General features: G+C 38.5%; 1 protein-coding gene across 1 annotated transcript in view; it reads left to right on the top strand.

The window, feature by feature from the left end:
- LOC128734649 (tetraspanin-2A) overlaps positions 1–18,067 on the top strand; it is a 130,242-nt gene extending 112,175 nt beyond the window's left edge. Inside the window, exons 4-5 of the mRNA XM_053828936.1 lie at positions 5,540–5,725; positions 17,993–18,067. Of these exons, the coding sequence (XP_053684911.1) occupies positions 5,540–5,725; positions 17,993–18,067 (261 nt within the window). The remainder of the gene's footprint in view (positions 1–5,539; positions 5,726–17,992) is intronic.
- The last annotated feature ends 6,657 nt before the right edge of the window (positions 18,068–24,724 follow it).

Raw genomic sequence — 24,724 nt, 5'->3', positions numbered from 1 at the left:
GACAGACAGACAGACAGACAGACAGACAGACAGACAGACAGACAGACAGACAGACAGACAGACAGACAGACAGACAGACAGACAGACAGACAGACAGACAGATCTTTTGATTTATCGATATTATATCAATAATACGATTTTTCGGCTTGTAGATTAGACTTCGGTCATGTCGAATGTCCGGGTTTTGGCTTTTCTACTGTTTGACATTTTGAGTTTTTGATGCTATGACTTTCTAACGTTTTGGTTTTTCGCCTTTTTGGATTTAAAACAATTCAATTTTTTACCTTTTCGAATTTAGTAATGTCTTTTCAACTTTTCAGTTGTTGGCCTTATTGCCTTCCGACTTTTTAGTTTTCTGATTTTTCAACTCTTTGGGTTTTAAATTTGTTTACTTTTCAAATTATCAACTTGCGCTGTTTTGGCTTTTCAACTTTACGACTCGTCGACTTTTGAGCTTTTCAAATTTGTAATTTTTTGACTTGTCGAATTTTCGTCATTTTATCTTCGATTTTTTGATTTTTATTTTATTTTTCAATTTGTTTATTTGTCCACCACTTTTCGGCTTTTTGATTTTTGAAGTTTTTGACTTTCTGCTGGTTGTTCGCTCGTTCAACTTTTCGGTCTTTCCACTTTATTTTTTGAATGTACAATTTTTGAGTTTTTGGCTTTTCGACTTTTCCATTTTTAATTTTTCGACTAGCCAGATTTTCGTTTTTCATTACTCGACTATTCCACGTTGTGATTTGTAGAATGCCTAGATTTCCGATTTAACGGTTTTCTATACATCCGTTGTTTAATTTTTTAACTATCAATTTGCGGTTTAGATGGCCGAGCAAGCTAAATAAATAAAAAATAAAATTTGCGTTTTATGTACGTGTAAGAATTTTTCATTTTTTTCCAAATTTTTTATTTTTTTAGACTGATTGGTTATAAAGCATTATTACTGTGACTTCTAATTTGCGTCTGAAATTTAGTGTTTTTAATTTTCAATATTAAAAATTATATTGATGATTTTGCGACAGGCTTTTGACTTTGTAAATTTCCGGCTTTTACCAGTTAATTCCTACATACCTAGCTTGTTGATTTCATGGCTTTTTCTGTTGTTCTTTTTTTTCATGTAAATTTCATTAAAAGTTCATGTAAAAACTTAGTTTGTAATCAGTTTGGACTTTTAAACTTTGCTTGTTTGACGTACCAAGTTCTTGATTGAACGGACTTGTAGCATTTTGACTTTTTGACTGTTCAGCTGTTCTATTCTTCTGTTTAAGTTGAAATTTGAATTCTTCGACTGTTTTACCTCAGGTTTGCAATTTTAAGAGTTACTAAGCTTTCGACTTCAAGGATTTGTAGACTTTGCGCTTTTTGACTGATTTTTGAATTTTGTTTCTCACTTTTCACACTTTTGCAGTTAATTTGCTTATTTAGATTACCGTGGCACTAATATTATTAGAACCTGTTGATTCTTTTCGGTGAAAATCAAAAACTTTTGATTTGGTGTGACGTTTCTGCTTACTGTTCCTTCGGCCATCATCAGACGTCTACAAAACAATTATAAAATGTATTTACTATTAGTTCTACTTTCGTTATTCTTAAATCACGAGTTTTCTATTTCAAGACTTCCCGATTTTTTGAATTTTTTACTCTAATATTACGATATTTGGGTTATTGCTTCTGGGTTCTAGTTTCTGGCTTTTTTCTTATTCTTCTGTCAACTATTGTTTTCTTCTATCTTTTTCTGATTTCTTCTCTTCTTCTCTCTGTTTTTTCTTCTCTATTCTTCCTATACTTTCTTCTGTTTTGTTCTGTCTTCTTCTATCTTTCAGTCTTTCCCTGTCTACTTCCAACTACTTGTCTCCTTCTGACATCTTGCGTCCTCTTCGGTATACTTCTGTTTCCTTATCTCTTTCTGTTTTCTTTTGTCTTTTTCTATCTTTGATTTACTTATTTTTTTGTCCTCTTCTGTATTCGTCCGTATTCTTCTGTCTTCTTCCGTCTTCTGTCAATTACTGCTCTCTTCTGCCTTGTTTTGTCTACCTCCGTCTATTACTGTCTTCGTCTGTCGTCTTCTGTTTCCTTCCGTTTTCTGTTATCCTCTTCTGTATTCTTCTGTCTGCTTTTTTTTTCTTCCGTTTGGTTATATACTCCTCTTTCTTCTTACTTTTTCTGTATTCTTCGCTTTTCTTCTGTATTTTCTCTCTTTTCCCTCTATTCTTCTGTTCTTTTCTCTCTTGTATTTTTATACAGGGTGCTCCACCTTTTATGTCGATATGTAAACGCTGTATAACTTTCACATTTACCAACAGATTTCTTTCATTAGATATGTTTTGGAAATTGAAATGGTCAATACAATTTTCGCCATGTATCGCTTCACACCGAAAGAACGCGCTGAAATAGTGACACTTTACATCGAAAATAGTCGTTAACAATTTTGATGACTGACGAGGCCAATTTCAACCTCTCTGGCGGTGTTAATAAGTAAAATTGCCGCATTTGGGGAACGGAGAATCCTCACGAGATTCACGAAATGCCCTTGCATGACCGGAAAATAACTGTGTGGGTCGGGATTTGCGCCAAAACCACCATTGATCCATATTTTTTCAAAGAAAATGAAACTGTCGATGGAAGTCGATATCGGTGGATGTTGGCTCATTATGTCTGCCCACAAATGCGCGAAGGCTATTGATAAATTTCCGGGACGTCTGGGACGGCCACCCAGATCACTTGATTTTACCCCCCCCCCCCCCCCCCGGACTTTTTGTGGGGGTATCTGAAAAGCAAGGTTTACGACAACCAGCCACAAACTATTGACGAGCTCAAGGCAAATATTCGGTCGGAAATCGACGCAATAACACCCGAGATGCTCAAAAAAGTAATGGAAAACGCGGAAAAAAGGAGTCAATTTGTAATTTCTAATAAAGGTGGTCACTTAATTGATATTGTTTTCAAAAACTAAACCAAGAAAATTTTCCGGAACCAAACTAAATAAAAATGCATTACTAATAGAAATCGGTTGTTTTTTCTTAAAATTATTCAATGTTTTCATACTGACATAAAAGGTGGAGCACCCTGTATCTATTTTTATTTCTATTTTTTTTGTGTCTTTTTCGGTCTTTTCCCGCTTTTTTCTGTATTCTTTTGTCTTCTACCGAATTCTTCTGTATTCTTGTCTTCTTCTGTCCTCTCCAGTCTTTCTCTGCCTTGTCTTTTTTTTTTGTCTTCTTTTGAGCTCTTCCGTCTTTCTTCACCTCTCCTTTATTCTTTCGTTTTCTTCTCTTTTCTTCAGTCTTCTGTTTACTATCGCTAACTTCTACTATTCTGTCTACCTCTTCTTCCATCTTCTGTCTTCTTATCCCAAGCAACAGTGTGAGTTTTCTTGTACTCTTATGGCGGTTTTCATGACCAAAAAAGCCTTGGGCTTAAACGTCTGTCGAATACTTGACCCTTCTTTATCGACAGACTTCACGTTTTCATGACCAATTTTGGTCTAAAATGCCATCATAAGAGTGTAAGAAAACCCAAATTGTTACTTGGAATGTTTTTCTGTCTGCTGTTGTCTTTTTCTGTTTTCTTCTGTTTTTTCTGTCTTTTTTGTCCTCTTCAGTATTCTTACGTCTTTTGTCTTCTTCTATCTTCTTACATCTTCATCTGTTTTCTTCCGTCTTTTGTCTACTTCCGCTGTCTTCTGCCTTATTTTGTCTACTTTTGTCTCCTGCTATCTTCTGTTTTCTTCCATCTTCTTCTTTAACTTTCGACTTCGACTTCTTTCGACTTTCTACATATTTTCTAAACGTCTATTTCCTTGCTTTTTCGATTTTTGGACTAACTTTTACATTTTGAAATGTTGGATTTTTGATTTTATCTCGAAGCTTTTATACATTTTGGCTCTTTGTGCCTTAAATTTTTAAACTAGAGTGAGTAGCAATAACTCTCAGTAGTGTAAATGGTTAGAAAAACAACACGTATGCATAAATTTTAATTTGGGTGTATTTCGTGTAAAGTTTATCTATAACATTTATCTTAAATTACTCCAATTAAAATCTCGTGTTGCTTTGCTTAGTTTGCTTAATTACCAATCGCAACCGTTGTTAAAAAGCGTTACAGCTGGCACACACCATACCCGAAGGAATTTCATCCCAAATCTTTTCCATATGTTGCTTGAAAGTATCCACAGTCAATTTTTGGTGCTCTCAAGTTTGCCTAGCATGTTAGCTCATGAAGAGAAGCCGAGAAGATTCAAATCAGGCAAAATGGCATATCGCTTTTTCGAAGAAATAAAATCCGAAAAATTATCTTCACACCAAGCCGGTGTAGCTTTCGCCTGGTGAGACGGTGCAGAATCTTGTTGGAAGCAGTAAGGTGCATTCTTGTAGTGTTTTCGACGATGTGAAGCAAATGGTTGATCAATACATTATCGATCGCTTGATGGTACGGAAGATGAATCCTACGTTAATTCCGAATGGTTTCAGCTGCTTTAAAATATCACATGGTCAAAAATTTCCCAAAAACAGACTTATCAGTTCCCTGTTTGGGTTTATGATTATCACGACATCAAATTTTTGTATTGTTGAGTAGTAAGTTCAATATTTTGCATCACTTTCCCCGCAAGTTGAAATCGTTTCCGTAAAATCTCGCTGTCGATAGATTATTTTTAAATGTTTGGTTTCCTCGGACAGAGCAGGTACGATGTTTGATTTTGCTAAACTCCCACCGACCGACAACGTGCACCAGCTGCAGCCGTTCGGTCGATTCTAACCAAGAAAGCAATATCCCAGCAACACAAGAGAAGCAGCAACTAGAATCTGGTCAAGATGATATAGCCCGGCCACGGCAAACGGTCCCTTCCAGAAGGGAAGACATTATTGAACCAACAACAGGACAATGCTATCAGACGGGACTTCTGCTTGAGCAGGAATCGCTTGTTGTTTGGTTTAGGTTATTATTTCTGCTTGTACCTATTTTTCTTCCGCCCGAGAAAGACGGCCGGCAGCCCGGCGGACGCAATGCAACGGAAGGGCAAGTGAACAAGCCGAGCACATTGTGGGCAAGTGAACAAGCCGAGCACATTGTCTCGTCCGGCCGGAGAATGGTGCTTCGAGAAACATTTTTGAACAGATTCCAACAATTCCAGCAACCAGCGCCAGTGCCGGCCGGTGTGGTTTGGGGGGAAAGTGGAAAAACATGTTGACCGAAAATATTTACGGGGGCAAAAATAACAGGTGCATGTTCGAGCAGTAGTGCCGGTCGGCAGCTCGAGAGGAATGCGCTACACACGGAGCTAAATGTTTATTTATTGATCTACATGGAAAATCTTATGAGATGAAGCTTCGGTATTGATTTCATTGAACCAATTTATATACGAAGTTGAACAGACGACATCATCTTACTTCTTATTCTTCATGACTACATATCAAATTTATATTCGGAGTTAGAATCCAATTTTAACAGAACTAAAAACAATAATCCAATCCAAGATTTATGCAAATACTGTGCTAAATCAAAACGATAATTCATTCTGTTCTTTTTCCCCTCGCCTCAACAGATCGGGTGCTGCGGAGCGGACGGTCCCAACGACTACATGGTCCTACGTCAGCCCCTTCCGCTGGAGTGCCGTGACACCGTCACCGGGAATGCCTTCTTCCACGGTTGCGTCGACGAGTTGACTTGGTTCCTGGAGGACAAATCCATCTGGGCCGCCATTATGGCCATGATCCTGTCGGCAATTCACGTAAGTTTACTTTTCCCCTACCGCCAGCCACGCCACCGAAGCGGAACGTTACCACTGCCGGGGGCATAGCTAAGCAAGTTTTCATAATACAACGTACCTCCCGAACGGGCGGGCGGCAGGAACCCATTAAACAATCAGCAGAGCCTAATTCCACTCGCACTGTGCGGTGGTGACGACAGATGACGTCTCGTGAGTTATTTTAACGATTTTCCGTTCACGCATGGAAGATCCTGAAATGGGTGCTCCTCTCGAAGGATAAAATAAAACACGCGAATAAATGCTTCTCGACATGAGATTTGAATTGTAAATGTTGGTTGAGCTTGCAAGAAATGTGCCAATCATTTAGCGACTCGCACGTTCATACCTCTATGTATATTTCGTCCTTCCGCGAGCGCTGATTAAATCGGAAACTTTTCCGAGCGCGGCGGCAGGGTAAGAATGCGTGGATAATTTGCTTGTTATTTGACACGGTTTGGTATTAGGTACTGGCAAGTGGGGATATATGTGTGCGTGTTAAAAGAAAAACAGCTCCGATTTGGCTTTTCTGCGCTGTAGAATGAAAACGCAAGTTAATGGGAAAATAATCGTACGTGCGGCGAATGTAAATTAGATGGCGTCGGTTGTCGGGGTGGCTGTCGGCGGCAGGCTTTTCTGCAAACTAACTTACATTTAATACGAAGAAAATTTCTGAAAGCCATGAATGTATTATTACCTAGTTGAGATTGTTAGCTAAATCAAGTAGAAAAAAGTAATTGAATACCTGCTCACCCTAGTGATGCAAAATATAAGATTTGAAACCCCGACAGCGACGCAGATGTTGTGTACAATCAATCCTTGCTGACACCCACCCGGTGGGTGGGACGTTTTTGCAGGCAATACCTTTGGGATAGATTAAAATCGAGAAAAAAGTTGTGCTTGGGCTCGAATTCCACCCTTTCGAGTTCCAGCATCGTTTTTCCAACGTATCACTAAACACATATTAAATTAATTGCGTATTTGTTTCCTCGCAGTGAAGCTTAGTCGTTTGCTTTTGCAAATCAAAACTGGTAAACACGTTGGTTGTTAATTTGTGAAAGCTAGAAGGCCAGGCTAGGCCAGAGGAATCAAAGAGGAATTAAAAGCATAAGTTCGTTTACCCAATGCCATTATCCGTTCGCGCCTTTATGATCCATTCTTTTTGGATAGTTGAGCTATGAAAAGGTTTGGAAAGGAATCGAGAAACTAAAATCCTGCTCCATTTTTTCCACGAAAAAAGAACCTGTTGCATTTGTCAAATTAATTCCCGCAACGAACTGTGCATTCTCGAGCTGACGAACGGATGGATTACTTACCAGTGAAATTCGTCATTTTTTTCATCGTTCTTCCTTGTCATGTCATGATGCTGTTATCATCGAGAGCGACTTTTTTTCATGCTAGAATATTGCAACGGATATTGGATTTGAGTTCCAGCAACTTTATTGTTGGTGGAATGGTATTGGAAAAAATATTTTACCAAGAGGAATGCATTGAATTGGAGCTGAAGCATTTGGTAGAGGGATCTTATGCTTAATGCATTTGGTTTTCGCTATATGCCCGATGCAAATAAATCTTGAATAATTAAATTAAAATAAATAGGAAAAAAAATAATCAACACTTTTTGATTTCTTGGGCTCTTTGAGACTCGTTGAGGTTTTTTGAACTTGGACTTGGACTCTCCTCATTCAATGTTTCGAATTTTCAGCTTATCGACTTATCGCTTATTTTATTCTTTGACTTATCTGAATTTAAGGCTTTTACAACATTTCAAATTTTAAACTCCGTAAAGGTGAATTTTTCAAGCTTGCGAATTTCGAAAGTTCGTCTTCTCAGACTTTTACACTTTTCGTCTTTTTGGTTTCCACCTTTGATTTTTGTTTTTTAGTCTTCTATTTTAAATTTATATTTCGCATTTAAAATTTTGAAAATTCATTTTAAATTTTGCTTTTGCCACTTTCGATTCCAATTCGGACTTAAATTCGGACTCTAATTTCAACTGCAATTCGGACTTGAAATTGGACTCCAATTTAGACTAGTATTTGGGCTTTAATTTAGACTTTAATGTGTACCGTACGGTTGGCTTGAAACTCCAGTTCGTGTTTAAATTTAGACTTCAAATTGAACTTGAGTCTGAATTTTAATTTAAGTTCAAATTTGGGCTTGAATTTGTGCTTGACCCGCTTGTGACCAATTTGGTGGATTGGAGATGTTTCTCTATAAATCCCTAGAAATTCCTCTAACTTTACTTTTATATATTAATATATCGCTCATATCTTCTCATTATTGGTTGAAAAATTGATTAATAACGTTGATCGGAAACATTTATTTCGCGCGAAAGCAAAAGAATCTAGAGAACAAAACTAGGGCACTAGAGGGTTAAATGTGAATTTGAAATTAGACACCAATTGAACTTGGATTACAGTAGCAGTAGTAGTAGTAGTAGTAGTAGTAGTAGTAGTAGTAGTAGTAGTAGTAGTAGTAGTAGTAGTAGTAGTAGTAGTAGTAGTAGTAGTAGTAGTAGTAGTAGTAGTAGTAGTAGTAGTAGTAGTAGTAGTAGTAGTAGTAGTAGTAGTAGTAGTAGTAGTAGTAGTAGTAGTAGTAGTAGTAGTAGTAGTAGTAGTAGTAGTAGTAGTAGTAGTAGTAGTAGTAGTAGTAGTAGTAGTAGTAGTAGTAGTAGTAGTAGTAGTAGTAGTAGTAGTAGTAGTAGTAGTAGTAGTAGTAGTAGTAGTAGTAGTAGTAGTAGTAGTAGTAGTAGTAGTAGTAGTAGTAGTAGTAGTAGTAGTAGTAGTAGTAGTAGTAGTAGTAGTAGTAGTAGTAGTAGTAGTAGTAGTAGTAGTAGTAGTAGTAGTAGTAGTAGTAGTAGTAGTAGTAGTAGTAGTAGTAGTAGTAGTAGTAGTAGTAGTAGTAGTAGTAGTAGTAGTAGTAGTAGTAGTAGTAGTAGTAGTAGTAGTAGTAGTAGTAGTAGTAGTAGTAGTAGTAGTAGTAGTAGTAGTAGTAGTAGTAGTAGTAGTAGTAGTAGTAGTAGTAGTAGTAGTAGTAGTAGTAGTAGTAGTAGTAGTAGTAGTAGTAGTAGTAGTAGTAGTAGTAGTAGTAGTAGTAGTAGTAGTAGTAGTAGTAGTAGTAGTAGTAGTAGTAGTAGTAGTAGTAGTAGTAGTAGTAGTAGTAGTAGTAGTAGTAGTAGTAGTAGTAGTAGTAGTAGTAGTAGTAGTAGTAGTAGTAGTAGTAGTAGTAGTAGTAGTAGTAGTAGTAGTAGTAGTAGTAGTAGTAGTAGTAGTAGTAGTAGTAGTAGTAGTAGTAGTAGTAGTAGTAGTAGTAGTAGTAGTAGTAGTAGTAGTAGTAGTAGTAGTAGTAGTAGTAGTAGTAGTAGTAGTAGTAGTAGTAGTAGTAGTAGTAGTAGTAGTAGTAGTAGTAGTAGTAGTAGTAGTAGTAGTAGCAATCCACTCCATCATAAAGCCTTCCACATTTATGATATCAATCTATTAATAATATGATATTAAGATGAAATGTGGTATATATGGGTAAACATAGAACAATCTCACCACCAGTCCTCCGTATGGAATAGAGTTGTGTCCTTTGAGGTTCCATAAGTGCTTCTAATAATTAATTTAATTTTTCCATTCTGGTGCATTCTGGTCCATTCCACGTGCAGTATTAAAACTCGTTTTGGCCAAAGTTTTTACTTTGGCTAAACGAAAAAAATAATTTAAATAACTTATATTGGGCTTACCTATTAGCAAGGCCGTGTGGCTTCGCCGTCTGCCCAAAACCGCGGTTTTGAGATCAGGCAGCCGGGAACCACCCAGTATCGCACCTCCTAGCTTGGCTACTCAATAGAGCATTACCAGGTATGGCCACGTGGAGGCGCTAGGTGGGTGCTTGGGATGGCTAGAGCTATGTTGGACGCTCCTCATTTGCCTTCCCCTTTTCACACCCAACTCAGACTTAAACTTGGATTAGAATGCAGATATGGAAAAACGTGAACTTGAGCCAACTTCGATTTGGACCAACTTGGACTTGTATTAATTTAGATTTCGACTTAATTGGACCTGAACTAACTTTGATTCGAACCAATTTAGACTAGGACCGATTTAAAGTTGGAGTAATTTAGACCGAAACCAATTCCAACTTCAACCTATTTGGACTTGGACTGCTTTGGGATTGAACCAAGTTGCACTTAGATGAATTGAACTTTGACCAACTTAGACCCTGTCCCATCTGGATTCGGATATATTTTGACTTGAACTACTTATTTTTAATCTGGATCAATTTTGGACTTGAACCGATTTGCAATTTGATTTTGAATCTGTTTGGACTTTGACCAAATTAAGGTAGCAACTCACCCAGGGAAACCTAGAAATTCAGTAAAAACAAAGGTATTGATAGATATGCTATACCGCCATTAGCCTTTAGATCTGCCTTTTCTGCGCTGTCCCTGCGGATTCCAGTTGAGTATCTTCCTGCAGATTTCGTTTGCTACTATCCTCAAAATATGTCAGATTCACCTTCCCCTACCCTCCCGAATCTCTGTTTCTATCTCGCAATGGTGCTAAGTGTGAGGTCACCAAATCCAATTAAATTGGGCTTAAACTCAGACTTGAATTTGGGTTGCGAATCAGACATAGAATAACGTGGATTTGAACTAACTTAGATTTGGAACTATTTGGACCTAGACCAACTCGGACTTGGACCGAGCTGGATTGAAAGTTGGTCCAGAACTACGATTTGTATTATTTAGGACTAAGACCGATTTGGATTTGAACCAATTTAGACTTGAAGAACCCATTTTGAGTTGGAGAAGTTTAGTCTTTGGTCATATTAGGCTTGGACCAATTCGCATTTTTTGATTTTTTGGAATGACACCCTATTCCAAACCTTGCCGTAAGACGTAGTCCTACGTCAAAAACGATGCCGGCACATTTGCTAAGGATTGTCTTTCTTACGGTTTTGTGCAACATCAATGCACAGTGGTGCTAAAGGACGAAAAGTGGAACTTTTTTCCCAGCGTCTTTTGCTTTCTTTTCAGCTTTTCGGGTCTTCATCACTTTTTTTCGTATAAATAGGGTAAGGAACGAGTTAAGCAGTGTCACCTATTTTAATCAGTTGAACATAAATGAGCCGAAATTTTTTTATTCATATTTTCAAAATCTTTTGATAGGATCATCTTCACAAATCACTTAACCATCCATTTGATTCACACAAACACAATTTATTGGGTTTCCGACAAGAAATATGATGAATTAAAAATTGTTGTCCAAAAACATACATTTTTCAGCTGCTGAAGGCAATCGCCACCTCGCTACTAACGAATCCATCACATTTTCAGCACAGATTACAACCACTCTAAAAGTCGAGCACTCAATTGTCACATACCATATTATTCACTCTCTTTTTTTCTATTATCTAAGGCTTTGTCACTAGCCGAAAGTTTTATTATTTTATAACAAAACTGAAAACAAATTCTGAATTGACGGAACCTGTTCACCATTAGCAGCAGCTGCAGCATAACTGATGAACTATCGTGTTGCCAAGACACTGTTTCGGTTCTGGAAATAAGAATTATAGGTTTGAAATTAACTGAAACCTCCAATGGTGAAAACGTGGTTCAATACTTTCAAGAGAAATGTATGTTCATAATTAATTTTTCTTTATTAAAAACAAACAGTTTTTTCAATAATTTTCGAAGATTTTCTCAGTGATTTAATGAAGCAACGATGTGTTTCAATGTTATTTGCTTCGACAACACTGTTCTAAGTCGGATCGTTTGTACTGCTATATGTTTACCTCTTTTGTTCTCCCACCATCCTTATGAACAGCGAGTGAGACGTCAAACTCGCAGTTTCCCATAAAAACACCAGAGAATAAAAGAGGCGACGAATACCGTTTGCCGAACGGTGCGGTGAGTGTATGCCCCGATAAACAATTTAGACAGATGGCATTTCACGCATCTATGCCGATACGCTATGCCGATTACGCATCAGATGCCGATTAGTAGGTCGCGGATAGGAACGCGAACTTACTGAATAGGGGGAAAAGTTCGAGGGATTTTTTACGGGGACGTAAAAAAATTCAGATTTCAGGTGCTTAAAAAAGCACCTTGAGGGTGAAAATATGTTCGGTCTGATCAAAATTAGTTCCACCACTCCAACTTTTAAAGCGGAAAATCAAAAGTTTAGCACAACAATAGTGTCTTCCAATGGTAACAGCTTGAAGAACTAAAGATAGCAAGAAGATTGGTATGCTGATATCCCCCACTTAGTCAACCCATCGCTTGTAATAAGGTAAAACAATCAGTGACCCGCTTAGACTGCTTAAACCCGGTTCTTTACCCTATTTAGTCTCGGACCAATTTGGACTGATCAAATAAAAATTGGTCTAGTTTAGACTTGACTTTGGACTTGAATTTGAAACTAAATATGTAATGTGAACTTGAATTTGACCTCTAATTCAAACTTGAAGTTAGATTTCAGTTCGAACTAGAATTTGGACTTCAAACCGTACTTGAATTTGCACTTTAATTCAGACTTGACCTTAGGTCCAATTTAGTAATGGACCAAATTATACTTGGATCAATTGGAATTGTACTAATTCAGACTTAAAACAATTTGGAGTGAAAGCAATGCAGATCAGCAGCAAGCTAGGACGTAGACCAATTTAGACTTGAACTGGACCAGCTTGGACTTGGACCAACTGGATTTAAACCAATTTGAATTTGGGCCGATTTGAACTTGGTCCAATATGTAACTGGATCGACTGGAACTGGAATCAATTTAAACTACGACCAATTTGGAGCAATTTAAACTTCAACCAAGCTGGTTTGGGCCAAATAAGACTTGAACCGATTTAGAGTTGGATCAACTTGGACCTTGAGCATGGACCAATTTACCTGGACCAGCTTAGAATTAGATCAAATTGAGCTTGAACCAATTTGAATTTGGACCAATTTGGACTTAGACCAACTTGGACGTAGACCAAGTTGGATATGAACCAATGTTGACTAGGACCAATTTGGATTTGGAACAATTGAGAATTGAACCAAGTTGGACTTGGACCAAATTAGACTTGAACTAAATTAGATCTGATCTCGCCATTTTGCTGTGTGGAAATTATTACTACGACCAGTATTTTGATCTATCGTGATTTCGTCCAAGTGTAGTATTCCGCGATTAGTTTTTTCGCAGTATCGCTATAGAGTAAGCGAACCGCTTATTATCCGTTCTTGAGTGTCGCTGTTTTTTGTAACCCTATTCCTTTTATATTTTACTACTTTTGACCTATCGGTGATCTCTAGCGCGGTAAGTGCGGAGAATAGTGATAATTTGCCCTTGGACAAGAGGCTTTATTTGCACCTCGAGCAAGTATCTTTCTCATAACTTGCCCTAGTAAGAGGTATCATTGTTGGTAAATGCAGGAAGGAATAATTTAGAGGAGCCTGAGAATAAACCCATGCTAATATCACTTAATATCGAGTAACCTGATTCGAACACACGACAACTCTCTTGTCAAGGTAGACTCGTAACTTTGTGGCTACACGCCCCCCCCCCTAGTCTACATTGGTCCAAATTAGTCCAGGCTCAAATTAATCCATACATATATAGGTGCAAGTCTAGTTGGTTCAAGTCTAAATTGATTCAATTCCAAATTGGTTCATGTCTAAATTAGTTCAAGTCTAAGCTGTTCCAAGTCTAAATTGCTCCAACTTCATATTGGCCCTAGTCTAAATTGGTTCAAATCCCAGTTGGTTGCCGTCCAAATTGGTTCAAGTCCAATTAATCTAAGTCCATGTTCCATCTAAGTCCAGAGCAAGTCTAAATTAGTCCAAGTCCAAGTTAGCCCACGTCAGTTACAAATTGATGAAAGTCCAAGTTGGTCCAGGTCTATAAGGATCCTAGCCTAAATAGGTTCAAATCTAAATTGGCCCAAGTTCAAATTGGTCTCACTCCAAATTGGTCCTAGTCCGAATTAGTTTTAATTGAAGTTGGTTCAGGTCCAAATTGGATCAAGTGCAAAGTGGTCCAAATTCAAATTGATTCAAAACCAATTTGGACTAAGACCAATTTGGAGTTAGGCTAATTTGAACTTAAACCAACTTAGATTTGAACCAATTTGGATTTTGTCCAATATGAAACTGACGTGAACCAATTGGACTTGGATTGATTTAGACCTGATCTAGACTAGCATGGATTTGGCTTAATTGGACTTGAACCAATTTGGACATCGGCCAACTGAGATTTTAACCAATTTAGACTTGGAACAACTTAGATTTGGACCAAGTAGGATTTGGGCCAGCTAATAAAACTTGAACTTATTTAGACTTGGTACAATTTGAACCCGGTCCAACTTGGACTTTGGCTAATGTACACCTGATCTGAGTCAATTTGAATTTGGGCCAATTATAGCCAATTTAAATTTTGCCCAATTTAAACTTAGACTAATTTAGACTTCGGCCAATTTGGATTTGAGCCAATTTAGACTATAACCAATTTAAAGTAGGGACAATTTAGACTTCAACCACGTTGGATTTCAGCAAATTAAGATCTATTTAGTCTTGGATCCATCTGGATCCAACCAGGACCAACCTGGGCTTGCACCAATTTAGACTAAGATGACTTTGATGTCTAGTTCGAGTTCGACTAGTTTTAATCTGGAGCAACTTAGACTTGGATTAATTTAGACCTGATCTGCATTAATTTTGACATGGGCCAGTTACGATTTGGAACAATCTGGACCCGGATCAACTAGAACCTGGACTAATTTAAACTTTGACCAACTTGGAATTGAATCAATTTAGACTTGAACCAAGTTGGTTTCGGATCAATTAAGACTTAGGTCTATTTGGACTTGGATCAATTTGAATTCGGACCAGCATAAACTTGGATCAGTTTAGACGTTGATCCACGTTAAATTTGGACTTGAACCGATTTGGACCTGCACCATCTTGGATATGGACCAACTTATATTTGAACAAATGCAGACTAGGACCAATTTGGAGGTGGACCAACTTGGATTTCGACCAATTTTAACAGTAAATTGATTTGAACTTTGACCAATTTGAACGTGGACTAGTTTAGACTTGAACCAGTGATTTGGATCAGGACCTATTTGAAGTTTGTAAACTTTGCACTTGAACCAACATGAACTTGGACCATTTTAAACTTGGCCCAAGTTAGAGTTAGGCTAGGTTGGATTTGACTCCGAATCTGATCAATTCGGACTTGAAGTTAGAATTCAGTTTGAACTTAAATTAAATCTTTAATTCGGACTCTGATTTGGATGAATTAAAATGGAGTTTCAACACCAATTCGAACTTTAATTTGTGATTTTAGATAAGACTTGAATGTGGACTTCAAGCTGATCTTGAGGTGGCACTCCTTTTCAGACTTGAAACTGAAAAAATTTTGTTTTACGATTTTTTTGGTTCAAGAGTTACGAATTTGTAAAATAAGCAAAAGGTCATGAAAATCAGAAGATTTGTATTACAGTTTTCTGAAAAAATAGAATGTTTCAAAGTTGAACTACTGACTGGCCACTTGGACTTGAGGATTTTTCAAAATTATCCGGTAATTCAATTCGATTTAATCGAAGGGTCTCAGAATTCTAAGAAACTCATTACAGCGTGCTTGGACATAGTTTGTGGACGACAATCACATTTTCGTCGTTTACAAATTCGAAGACACCAGTTTTATCAGAACACTATAATGGAAGCTTTTCACGCTACAATCCAAGCATTGACAAATAAATGTTAAAAAAATCAATTTAAAAATAGCTCAAAAATAAGTTTGACCGATTTTTGTGTGAAGTAATCAAGCAACTGGAACCAAATTTGGCATGAGGGGGTTTTTGGATGCAAAATTTTTTTCTATGGTCAACTGAGACCCCTCCCCCCTTTAGGAGGGGGGCTCCCATACAAATGAAATACAAACTTCCTCATAACTCGAGAAGTAATCAAGCAAATGGAAGCAAATTGAATATGTGGGGGTTTCAGGAGGCAGAAATTTTTTTTATGGTGAATTAGGACCCCTCCTGTCTTTAAAAGGGGGGGGGGCGTTGCTTCTTTGTTACTTACAATAGGTAAATTGGTGTAATGAAAACAGATGAGCAGGTGTCTGGAACACAAAGCGTCCACGGAGTAATGTCGTGTTCTTAGCCAATATAAACATAATAGAAGAAGGACGTAGAAAAGACAAAAAGTAGTAGTAGTAGTAGTAGTAGTAGTAGTAGTAGTAGTAGTAGTAGTAGTAGTAGTAGTAGTAGTAGTAGTAGTAGTAGTAGTAGTAGTAGTAGTAGTAGTAGTAGTAGTAGTAGTAGTAGTAGTAGTAGTAGTAGTAGTAGTAGTAGTAGTAGTAGTAGTAGTAGTAGTAGTAGTAGTAGTAGTAGTAGTAGTAGTAGTAGTAGTAGTAGTAGTAGTAGTAGTAGTAGTAGTAGTAGTAGTAGTAGTAGTAGTAGTAGTAGTAGTAGTAGTAGTAGTAGTAGTAGTAGTAGTAGTAGTAGTAGTAGTAGTAGTAGTAGTAGTAGTAGTAGTAGTAGTAGTAGTAGTAGTAGTAGTAGTAGTAGTAGTAGTAGTAGTAGTAGTAGTAGTAGTAGTAGTAGTAGTAGTAGTAGTAGTAGTAGTAGTAGTAGTAGTAGTAGTAGTAGTAGTAGTAGTAGTAGTAGTAGTAGTAGTAGTAGTAGTAGTAGTAGTAGTAGTAGTAGTAGTAGTAGTAGTAGTAGTAGTAGTAGTAGTAGTAGTAGTAGTAGTAGTAGTAGTAGTAGTAGTAGTAGTAGTAGTAGTAGTAGTAGTAGTAGTAGTAGTAGTAGTAGTAGTAGTAGTAGTAGTAGTAGTAGTAGTAGTAGTAGTAGTAGTAGTAGTAGTAGTAGTAGTAGTAGTAGTAGTAGTAGTAGTAGTAGTAGTAGTAGTAGTAGTAGTAGTAGTAGTAGTAGTAGTAGTAGTAGTAGTAGTAGTAGTAGTAGTAGTAGGGGAAAGCCACCATCACTTCAAGGACTTGCCAATGTATGTAGGTAGAATTACAGTAGATCCAAATTTGATTATCAAATGAATTTCGCACTAATGCTGTTACAGAAGAACCAAAAGGGATTGGGCGGACCTTACAGTAGATCCAAATTTGATTATCAAATGAATTTCGCACTAATGCTGTTACAGAAGAACCAAAAGGGATTGGGCGGACCCACAAGCAGAGGCACTTGTGCGCATTCCGAGTTTATAAGAGTCGCCTTCCAGCATTAGGATCCTTCCATGTAATAATGAATTTCGCTGTACCAACTTTAACCCACGTGATGATTTGTTTGTTTTGAATTGAGAAGTGCCATATTTGCTTCAGACCTTAAGGATTTAGGTTGGCAATCCACTCCATCATCCTGCCTTCCACATATATGATATTAATAATATGATATTATGATGAAATGTGGTATATATGGGCAAAAATAGAACAATCTCACCAACAGTCCTTCGAATGGAATAGAGTTCCATCCTTTGAGTTTCCATAAGTGCTTCCAATAATTTATTTGATTTTTTTTTTCTGGTATCCATGTGCAGTATTAAAACTCGTTTTGGCCAAAGATTTCACTATATAGCAGGAGGCGCTTCATAAGCTAAAACGAAAAAAAAATTATTTGAATATCTTATATTAGGCTTACCTATTAGCAAGGCCGTGTGGCTCCGCCGGCTGCCCCAAACTGCGTTTTTGAGATCAGGAGCCGGGAACCATCAAGCAATAGAGCATTACCAGGCATGGCCACGTGGAGGTGCTAGGTAGGGGCTTGGGATGGCTAGAGCTATATTGGAAGCTCCTCATTTGCCTTCCCCTTTTCATACCCAGGATGACCAAGAAAAGACAAAAATGCCACTAATGTCAAATTCATCCCAGCTTTATATATATTAGTCGTTTTTCTATAAATTTTGATTAAGAACACTGTTTGAATTTTATGTTGTTTATTGTTAAATTTTGTTTTTAATTGTATTTTAATCCGCAATTTATCATAGTGAAGCGTTACGCAGCAACATTTTTCCAATTTTCAAAGATTTACTGTCAACCTTATCAGAAGCAGATTTTTCATCGAAGTCATATAATTTTTGTCAAAGTTCCACAATAAAATGTAACATCCATAACATTTTTAATGCCGATGAAAACTATAAAACTTTCAAAAATTACAAAACCCCTGTAGTTGCTGAGGCACGTTCTAATTTTGTTCTTTCTACTATTGTCGTGTTCTAATAATAAATAAGATTTTATTTTTGCTCTTTCTTTACTATTTCAGACCGCCAACGTTGTCCTGGGTGTAGTTTTGGTGCAGGCCCTGAAACGTGAGGAGGAAGCCATGTACAGACGCTAAACATCGCAAAGCACGAGGGAGTCGTGCTTCGAACCGCTGCAGCACAAAGTCCTAATCCATCCCTCCCCCCGGGCGGAGTACACCTGCTGCTACCGGCTATTGACAGTTTTATGACAGTTTTTTCCTCTTTTTCATCCAATAATCTTAGTACTCTATTGTTAAAGGCGTATTTGAATAAGCAAACTTTTTCTGCTAGTTCTGTAGGGAAAGCAACGAATAATTTAAGAATAAATTTTAGTCTCCTGGAAGGAAAGGAAGTTTTACCGTTCCGCTTCGGGAAGCAAGCGAAAAACAACATCAACAATTTACCTACTTTGCCGACAAGGTTTACTTCTGCTGTCGGTCCATACTGATGTCACCAGTCCAATTAAAATTCCCATCCTTCAATTTGCAGTTTTCAATTATGTTCCATTATTCTTCTTCGTAGTTTCAGTTGATGAGACCCTTGTATGTTTGGGTGGTTCTTATTTAGCAAATTTCGTCTCTACTGGTCTCGAGTGCAACCACCGGAAGATAGTCCCTGACGAATCCATAGCTTTACGCTCTGTCTCGGTTGGGATGAAGGCAAAATAAAACTCGCCGGGCTCTCTCCTCCCCACACCTAGCACCGGTAGGTAGAATATTGCGGTTCCGGAAGACAAATTTAATAATGTCATCTAATTAACTGCAGCCGGCAGTCATCAGGCACTCTATCGTCCTTCTGGCTCTCTCGAGGAAACCCCTTACTGAATAATGCAGGGTGGTAAAATGCATTTTCCTCAAAACATCAGTTTTAATTATTTCTTTTGCTCACAATAAAAATCTGCTCCCGGAAGGATCTGTCTGAAGTGGCTTTTCCGAGGATCGTCACCCGACCCGACCGACCGACAGACCAGCAGACCAGCATACCAACGACGTTTCAATTAAAATATGAAAATTATTCCTCCTCCAAATAGAGCTATAAGGACCGAAAAGAAACAACTCCATTATCGTAAAAGCCATTCCATTAAGCAGCGAATGTGTACTCAATAAAAGCTAACGTTACGACTCGCCGAGTAATGATAAGTCATATCGTAAAAAGTCACCCATCTATGTCACATTGTATCATCACTCCTTTCCACCGAACTCTATCCACACCCTACCGGCCCCGTTTGAACCCAAATAAAGCCGTTTCGTACGAAGAGAAAAAACCCACATACACACTCACCGTCCGCGAATGCTTCAATTCACCGGCAAGCCACCGCCACCCGGTACGGTAGGTACGCGCATTTGAAATGTCTCAATGATATCTGCTTTATCCACCTCGAATATCATCATCGGTTCGGGTGAGCAGATGAGCCTTCTGCTAGCAGGACCCAGTTCGTTCGCATCGTTCGACGCAGCCTAGCTGGCCGGCCGTTCGTTCGTTGGTAGCTGTACTACCCGTGTGTGACAGACAGGATAGATCTCATAATCATTACCATCATCGACGTTGTGGATCAGTGCGTAAGGAAGCAAGCAGCACAGTGCACGCGGTCAGAGTACTTGCCAATGCCAACGCAATCTCGCTATCAGCCGTGCCCATACAGTCACTGGCACCAGGGGCGGACTGGCCCACCGGGCAACCGGGCAAATGCCCGGTGGGCCCCAGTAAAAATTTCGTTGTTACACAAAATGAGAACTCTTTCTACGACTCACGAATGTTCAATTCCTGGGGCCCCATTATTTACGAAATCAACCGATTTGATGATTGAAAATTCAGCTTCAAATGGGACTGTGGGGGCCCCGAACTTTAAACCAAAATTTCTATTTCAATTAAACTTTTGCTACGACTCACGAATGTTCAATTGCTGGGGCCCCATGATTCATGAAATTATTTAAGTTGAGCTGTTGGGGTCCAAGCTCCGAAAATTTTACCAGCTTCAATGAGTATTTAAAAGTAGAATTAGTATTTCATCCGCAGTTATTTGACTACTTATAAATATTGAACTGTCGGCTCAAGCTCCATACTCAGTTTACTTCAGTGGCGACGGTCCGTTATCGATCCTGCGCCGAATGAATTATGATCCTCCAGTACTCAATCCTGGGCTACCTTTCTTCAAACCCCTCGAACACCAGCTGAACGTGCATCATCTTCGATAGCGCAAATCTATCAGTGCGAGGTCTACTCCGAAGTCTAAGGCTTCTTCTTGATTCTCTGCTTAAAATAATTTTGGCTACTCTTTCGTCGGGCATTCTAGACACGTGACCAGCCCAGGGCAGACTGCCACACTGTACTACCTTCATTATAACAGCATATTTGCATTCTTAATATAGCTCGTGGTTCATGCGTCTGCGCTACACTCCATTTTGGATTTTGCCAAATTTTACGCTAAAGCCCCAAGCATTCGTTGATCAGCTTCTTCTAGCGTCCATGATTCATGTCCATAAAGGGCGACCGAGAGGATAAGTGTTCTCTAGAGCGTCAGTTTATGCGAATTTCCAAGCTACGGGACTTCAGCTACAAAATGTAATGCCTGCGTAAAGGCCAATTCGCAGCTGCAATTAGTCGTTTTATTTTGCGACTTACATCGTTGTCACATGTCACGAGCATACCAAAATATATTCAGTTTCCCTTCGACACCAACGCCATTTGGATTTCTACGCCATGTACTTCGTTTTGGCGGTGTTAATGGTAAGTCCCAATTTCTCAATAAATGACCTAAAGGCTTCTTTCGCTGCTCTACTTTTGATTTCGGTGATATCGACGTCATCGGCAAAATCAAAAAGTACGTGAGGTCTCATCTGCTATTCTGACTCATAATTTTTACTCATCCAGCGTCATACGAATCAACGTAACTAGTTCTGTGGGAAAACCATGTCCTAGCGTTAACTGTCACAGCTCATTTCGTTTGACTGAATCGTATGCCGCCTTGAAATCCATAAAAATATGATGAGTCTTTAAGTTCTATGCCCGGAACTCGTCAGTTACTAGACGCAGTGTAAATATCTGATCCATCTGAGGCGACCCTCATGAAAACCAGCTTGATACTCGCCGACGAAGAACTCAGCTAACGGACTCAGTCTAAAACACAGGATAGGGAGAGCACATTATAGGCAAAATTGAGCAACGTAATGCCTCGATAGTTTTTACTCTCAAGTCGATGTCCGTTTTAAAATTGTGGGAAATGAGGCCAATCAACCACTACCCCGATATTTATTTTCCTCCCATATTCTGTTCCTGACAATGAGATGGCGAATTTTTTCGTACAGCTGCTCGCTCCCCGTTTTTAGAAATGCAGCCAGGATACCATCCTTTACAGCAACCTTACCGTTTTTCAGCTCACTGATTGCTCTTTTGACCTCCTCCTGTGTTGGTGGCTCCACAGTTTGGCCGTCGCTCAAAATTCTTATCCTGTACCTGCTGATCTTCGTGTTTACTTCTCTATTCAACAGCGTCTGCAAATACTCTTCCATCTGGCTGCTACCGTCGTTTTGTCAGTAAGCAGGTTACCAGTACTATCATTGCACATCACAGGTATGGCAAAATTCTTGCACCTGACCGTTTTGTAGAAACTCCGTGTGTCGTTAATGACGAACCTCTCCTCTGGACTGGCGAGCACGTGCTCTTCGTACTGGCGTTTTTAGACGGTGGGTTCTTTTTTCCGCAGCTCTACAAGGACCAACCAAAAAGATTCGCGCAGAGTCTCGGGCATTCCTCAAATTGGAATCGTGTGAAGAAATTCTACAGAGGATTCGCACAGAATACCTTGCTTATAGAAGCAGGATTTTTATAGGAGAGTCCAAGAGTTTAATCCCAGGGATAGTTATAACTCGGCACGGGAATCCCCTGCACTATGAACTGTTCTGTTCTGACGTGTAGACGCAGTAGGCTACTCATATATTTTGAACTATTGACATCCTATCATTTATCAAGCAAATCAAATCAAATATTCACGCTGCGGCAGATCCTCCAAAAAGTCCATGAACACAGAATTCAACGCACAATTATTTCATTGATTTCAAAGGTGCGTATGATACCATCGACCGTAAAATCATGGCCATTCTGACCTCGCAGGGGACTTTATCAACGTGATGGTCCATCATGTGGGCTGTTCAACATGCCGTTACAGGATGTTATGAAATGAGCAACACACAGGCACAATCTTCAGCAAATCTAGTTAGTTCGTCTGCTTTCCCAATGAAATGGACATTGTCGATATAACACCATCTGAGGTGGTGGCTGAACAAACTAAATCTCAAAGTAGCGAAGATTGGGTTGAAGAAAAAAGCGTCCAAACTAAAGTACCGTGAACCGCTAATATGACGCACACGCTAAAAGCTGGTAACTCGGTCCTAATAACGATTGAGTTTGTTTTGTTTCGAGCATCGAGCCGCTATGCTGCCCGTTCTCTCGATACTCGACACTCGATAGTGCCTGAGTCGAGTCGAGTTGCACGACATGACTTACAAAATAGAGCCCATATTCATTCGATTTACTGTCCTTGTAACGCTGATGTCTTTTGAGTAGATGTCGTTTTTTGTGTTAATTTACTATCATGAGAATATTGCAAGCTGGGGCCTCTAATCTCAAAGGCCCGGTGGGCCCTTTGGCTCCCAGTCCGCCCCTGACTGGCACTGTCGTCTACGGGTGATAATCTGTCGAAGGACCGGCCAGCGCGCGTTGGTCTGTGACGAATTCCGCCGCTGGACTACTGGTCGGGGTAGCAACATCGAAGTGGTTCGATAATGGTGTCGTGTTCTGCATTTCTTCATTATTCATTATTGGGTCAAAGTCTAAGTGGGGTGGCAGAAATCCATTCTATTTCAGGTCCTTTTGAAACCATTGAAATAAGAAATAAAACTGAAACAGTTGAAGTTGTAAAATTTGTGGTTTGGAGCATAACAAAAATAATTGAAAAGACCAAACTGCAGATAATTGATTTCGGGATTCAGATGGCCTCCGATGAAAATTCGGTGACTTTAGAAAAGTAACATAACAAACATCTTAGTTTACTAAATATTCTTCATAAACATTTGAAAAGAATACCTTAACTGCAATATTTTCAGCAAACGGGGGTTCAAAAACGTAAAAAAAAATCTTGGTTCACATAACAAAAAAAAATATAGGTACAGGTAGTAACTCAAAAATTACTCGCCGCTGTGAGAAGAATGAAAACATAGGGAGAGCCAACCGCCAGATCCGCTATATCCATAAAGTTTACCGTTGCACAACCTACTCCAAGCCCCAACCACATTTTAAAACCACAACCATTTTAAAACCACATTAAAATAAACATAAAAAATTGTACTTGAATTTGGATTTGGAATCAGAGTTTAAATTATTAAAAGATGTGACTTTTCGGTCTCCCTTTCCTACGTAAACTTTATTTGACGTGTTTGGCTGACGTTGTGAAGATCTATGTCTTCATCCTTCATCCTCGGAGAAACTGTTATTATAAAACATAGGGTTTATTTCTAATTCCCGTCGTAGTGAGGAAAGCCACTCTAATTTTCATCATTTCTCAGGTGGATTTAATGAATACCCCAAAATTTCTTGTGCTGATTTGACTCAAACACATTTACCTTCCGATTCGTGCAATTTGAATTCATTAAAAAGCGATTAGTAAAGCATTTTATTGAAATTACGCAACTGACTTTATTTTTTAAAATCGTCGTACCGTTTTAAAATCCGTCCATCAAAATTTTTCATCGTCCGAACTAAAAATCACAATAATGTTTACGAAGCTAGCGCGCATGTATTTGTGTAGGACGGCATGACAAATGCTATTCTGCAAAATTTCTGCTGGTCATGCTAGTTTTCCCGGCTGCAAAATAACGACAATGCGTTACGTCAGTTGTTTTCATTTTATGAATGACGAAAATTGAAACGATTAGTCGACATTTTCTTCTTCGTCGCACGAAAAAACTTAGGAAATTTGGTTGCTGGACTACGGCTGCTGATAAAAAGCATTTAAATAGATCTCAGCTCACTTTGATTGATCGCGTATGATAGACAACTAACTAAAATATTAGGGAATAACTAGCTTTGCATTGTGTGTCATAAAAATGCTGGTATTTTTAATAATTTGTGTTGGATAGGACGGGAATAGGCAATTACGACGATGTAGCAACATACCCTATATGAGAGAGTAATGTTGCTGCTGTTTACTTAAAAATTTATTGTCGCGCAAAATTGAGCTGTTTCCGAAACGTACAATATGCGTTACAAAGTAACGACATCTGTTTTATTCAACAGGGAAACACTAATAGTTTTAAGCATACTCTCACGCATGGCGCATGATGAAACACTAGCGCCAACTTCTGTTATTTATTATCAGAAACTACACTGAAACAAGGATCATGGTAACTGTTACCATATTAAAGGGTAAAATTAAGAGGACATACCAGTGAATTTTTGCAGAAAAGATTTCTGTTTAACTTAAACATTGTTCTAGTCATAACTACTATACGCAGCTTTTGGCGTTACCCCGATGCATAGCAAAAGGAACAGAATCGTAGTCAAAATTACTAGACATTACCATGAAAGACGGTAAAATTGTCTGAGAACATGTTGCTTGTACAAGAATCATGGTAAATTTGAATAGCTTTTTCATGGTATTTATAAAACGCAAGCGTTTTCTGTAAAATAGTACGAGATACCATGGTTCTTGTTTCAGTGTAGAAGCAGTGTCTTATTAAATCAGGCTGGAAATTGGG

The sequence above is a fragment of the Sabethes cyaneus genome, chromosome 2 (genome assembly GCF_943734655.1).
Source record: "Sabethes cyaneus chromosome 2, idSabCyanKW18_F2, whole genome shotgun sequence".
NCBI lineage: Eukaryota > Metazoa > Arthropoda > Insecta > Diptera > Culicidae > Sabethes > Sabethes cyaneus.
Note: the sequence above shows the minus strand (reverse complement) of the source record. Positions and strands in the feature narration are given on the sequence as shown.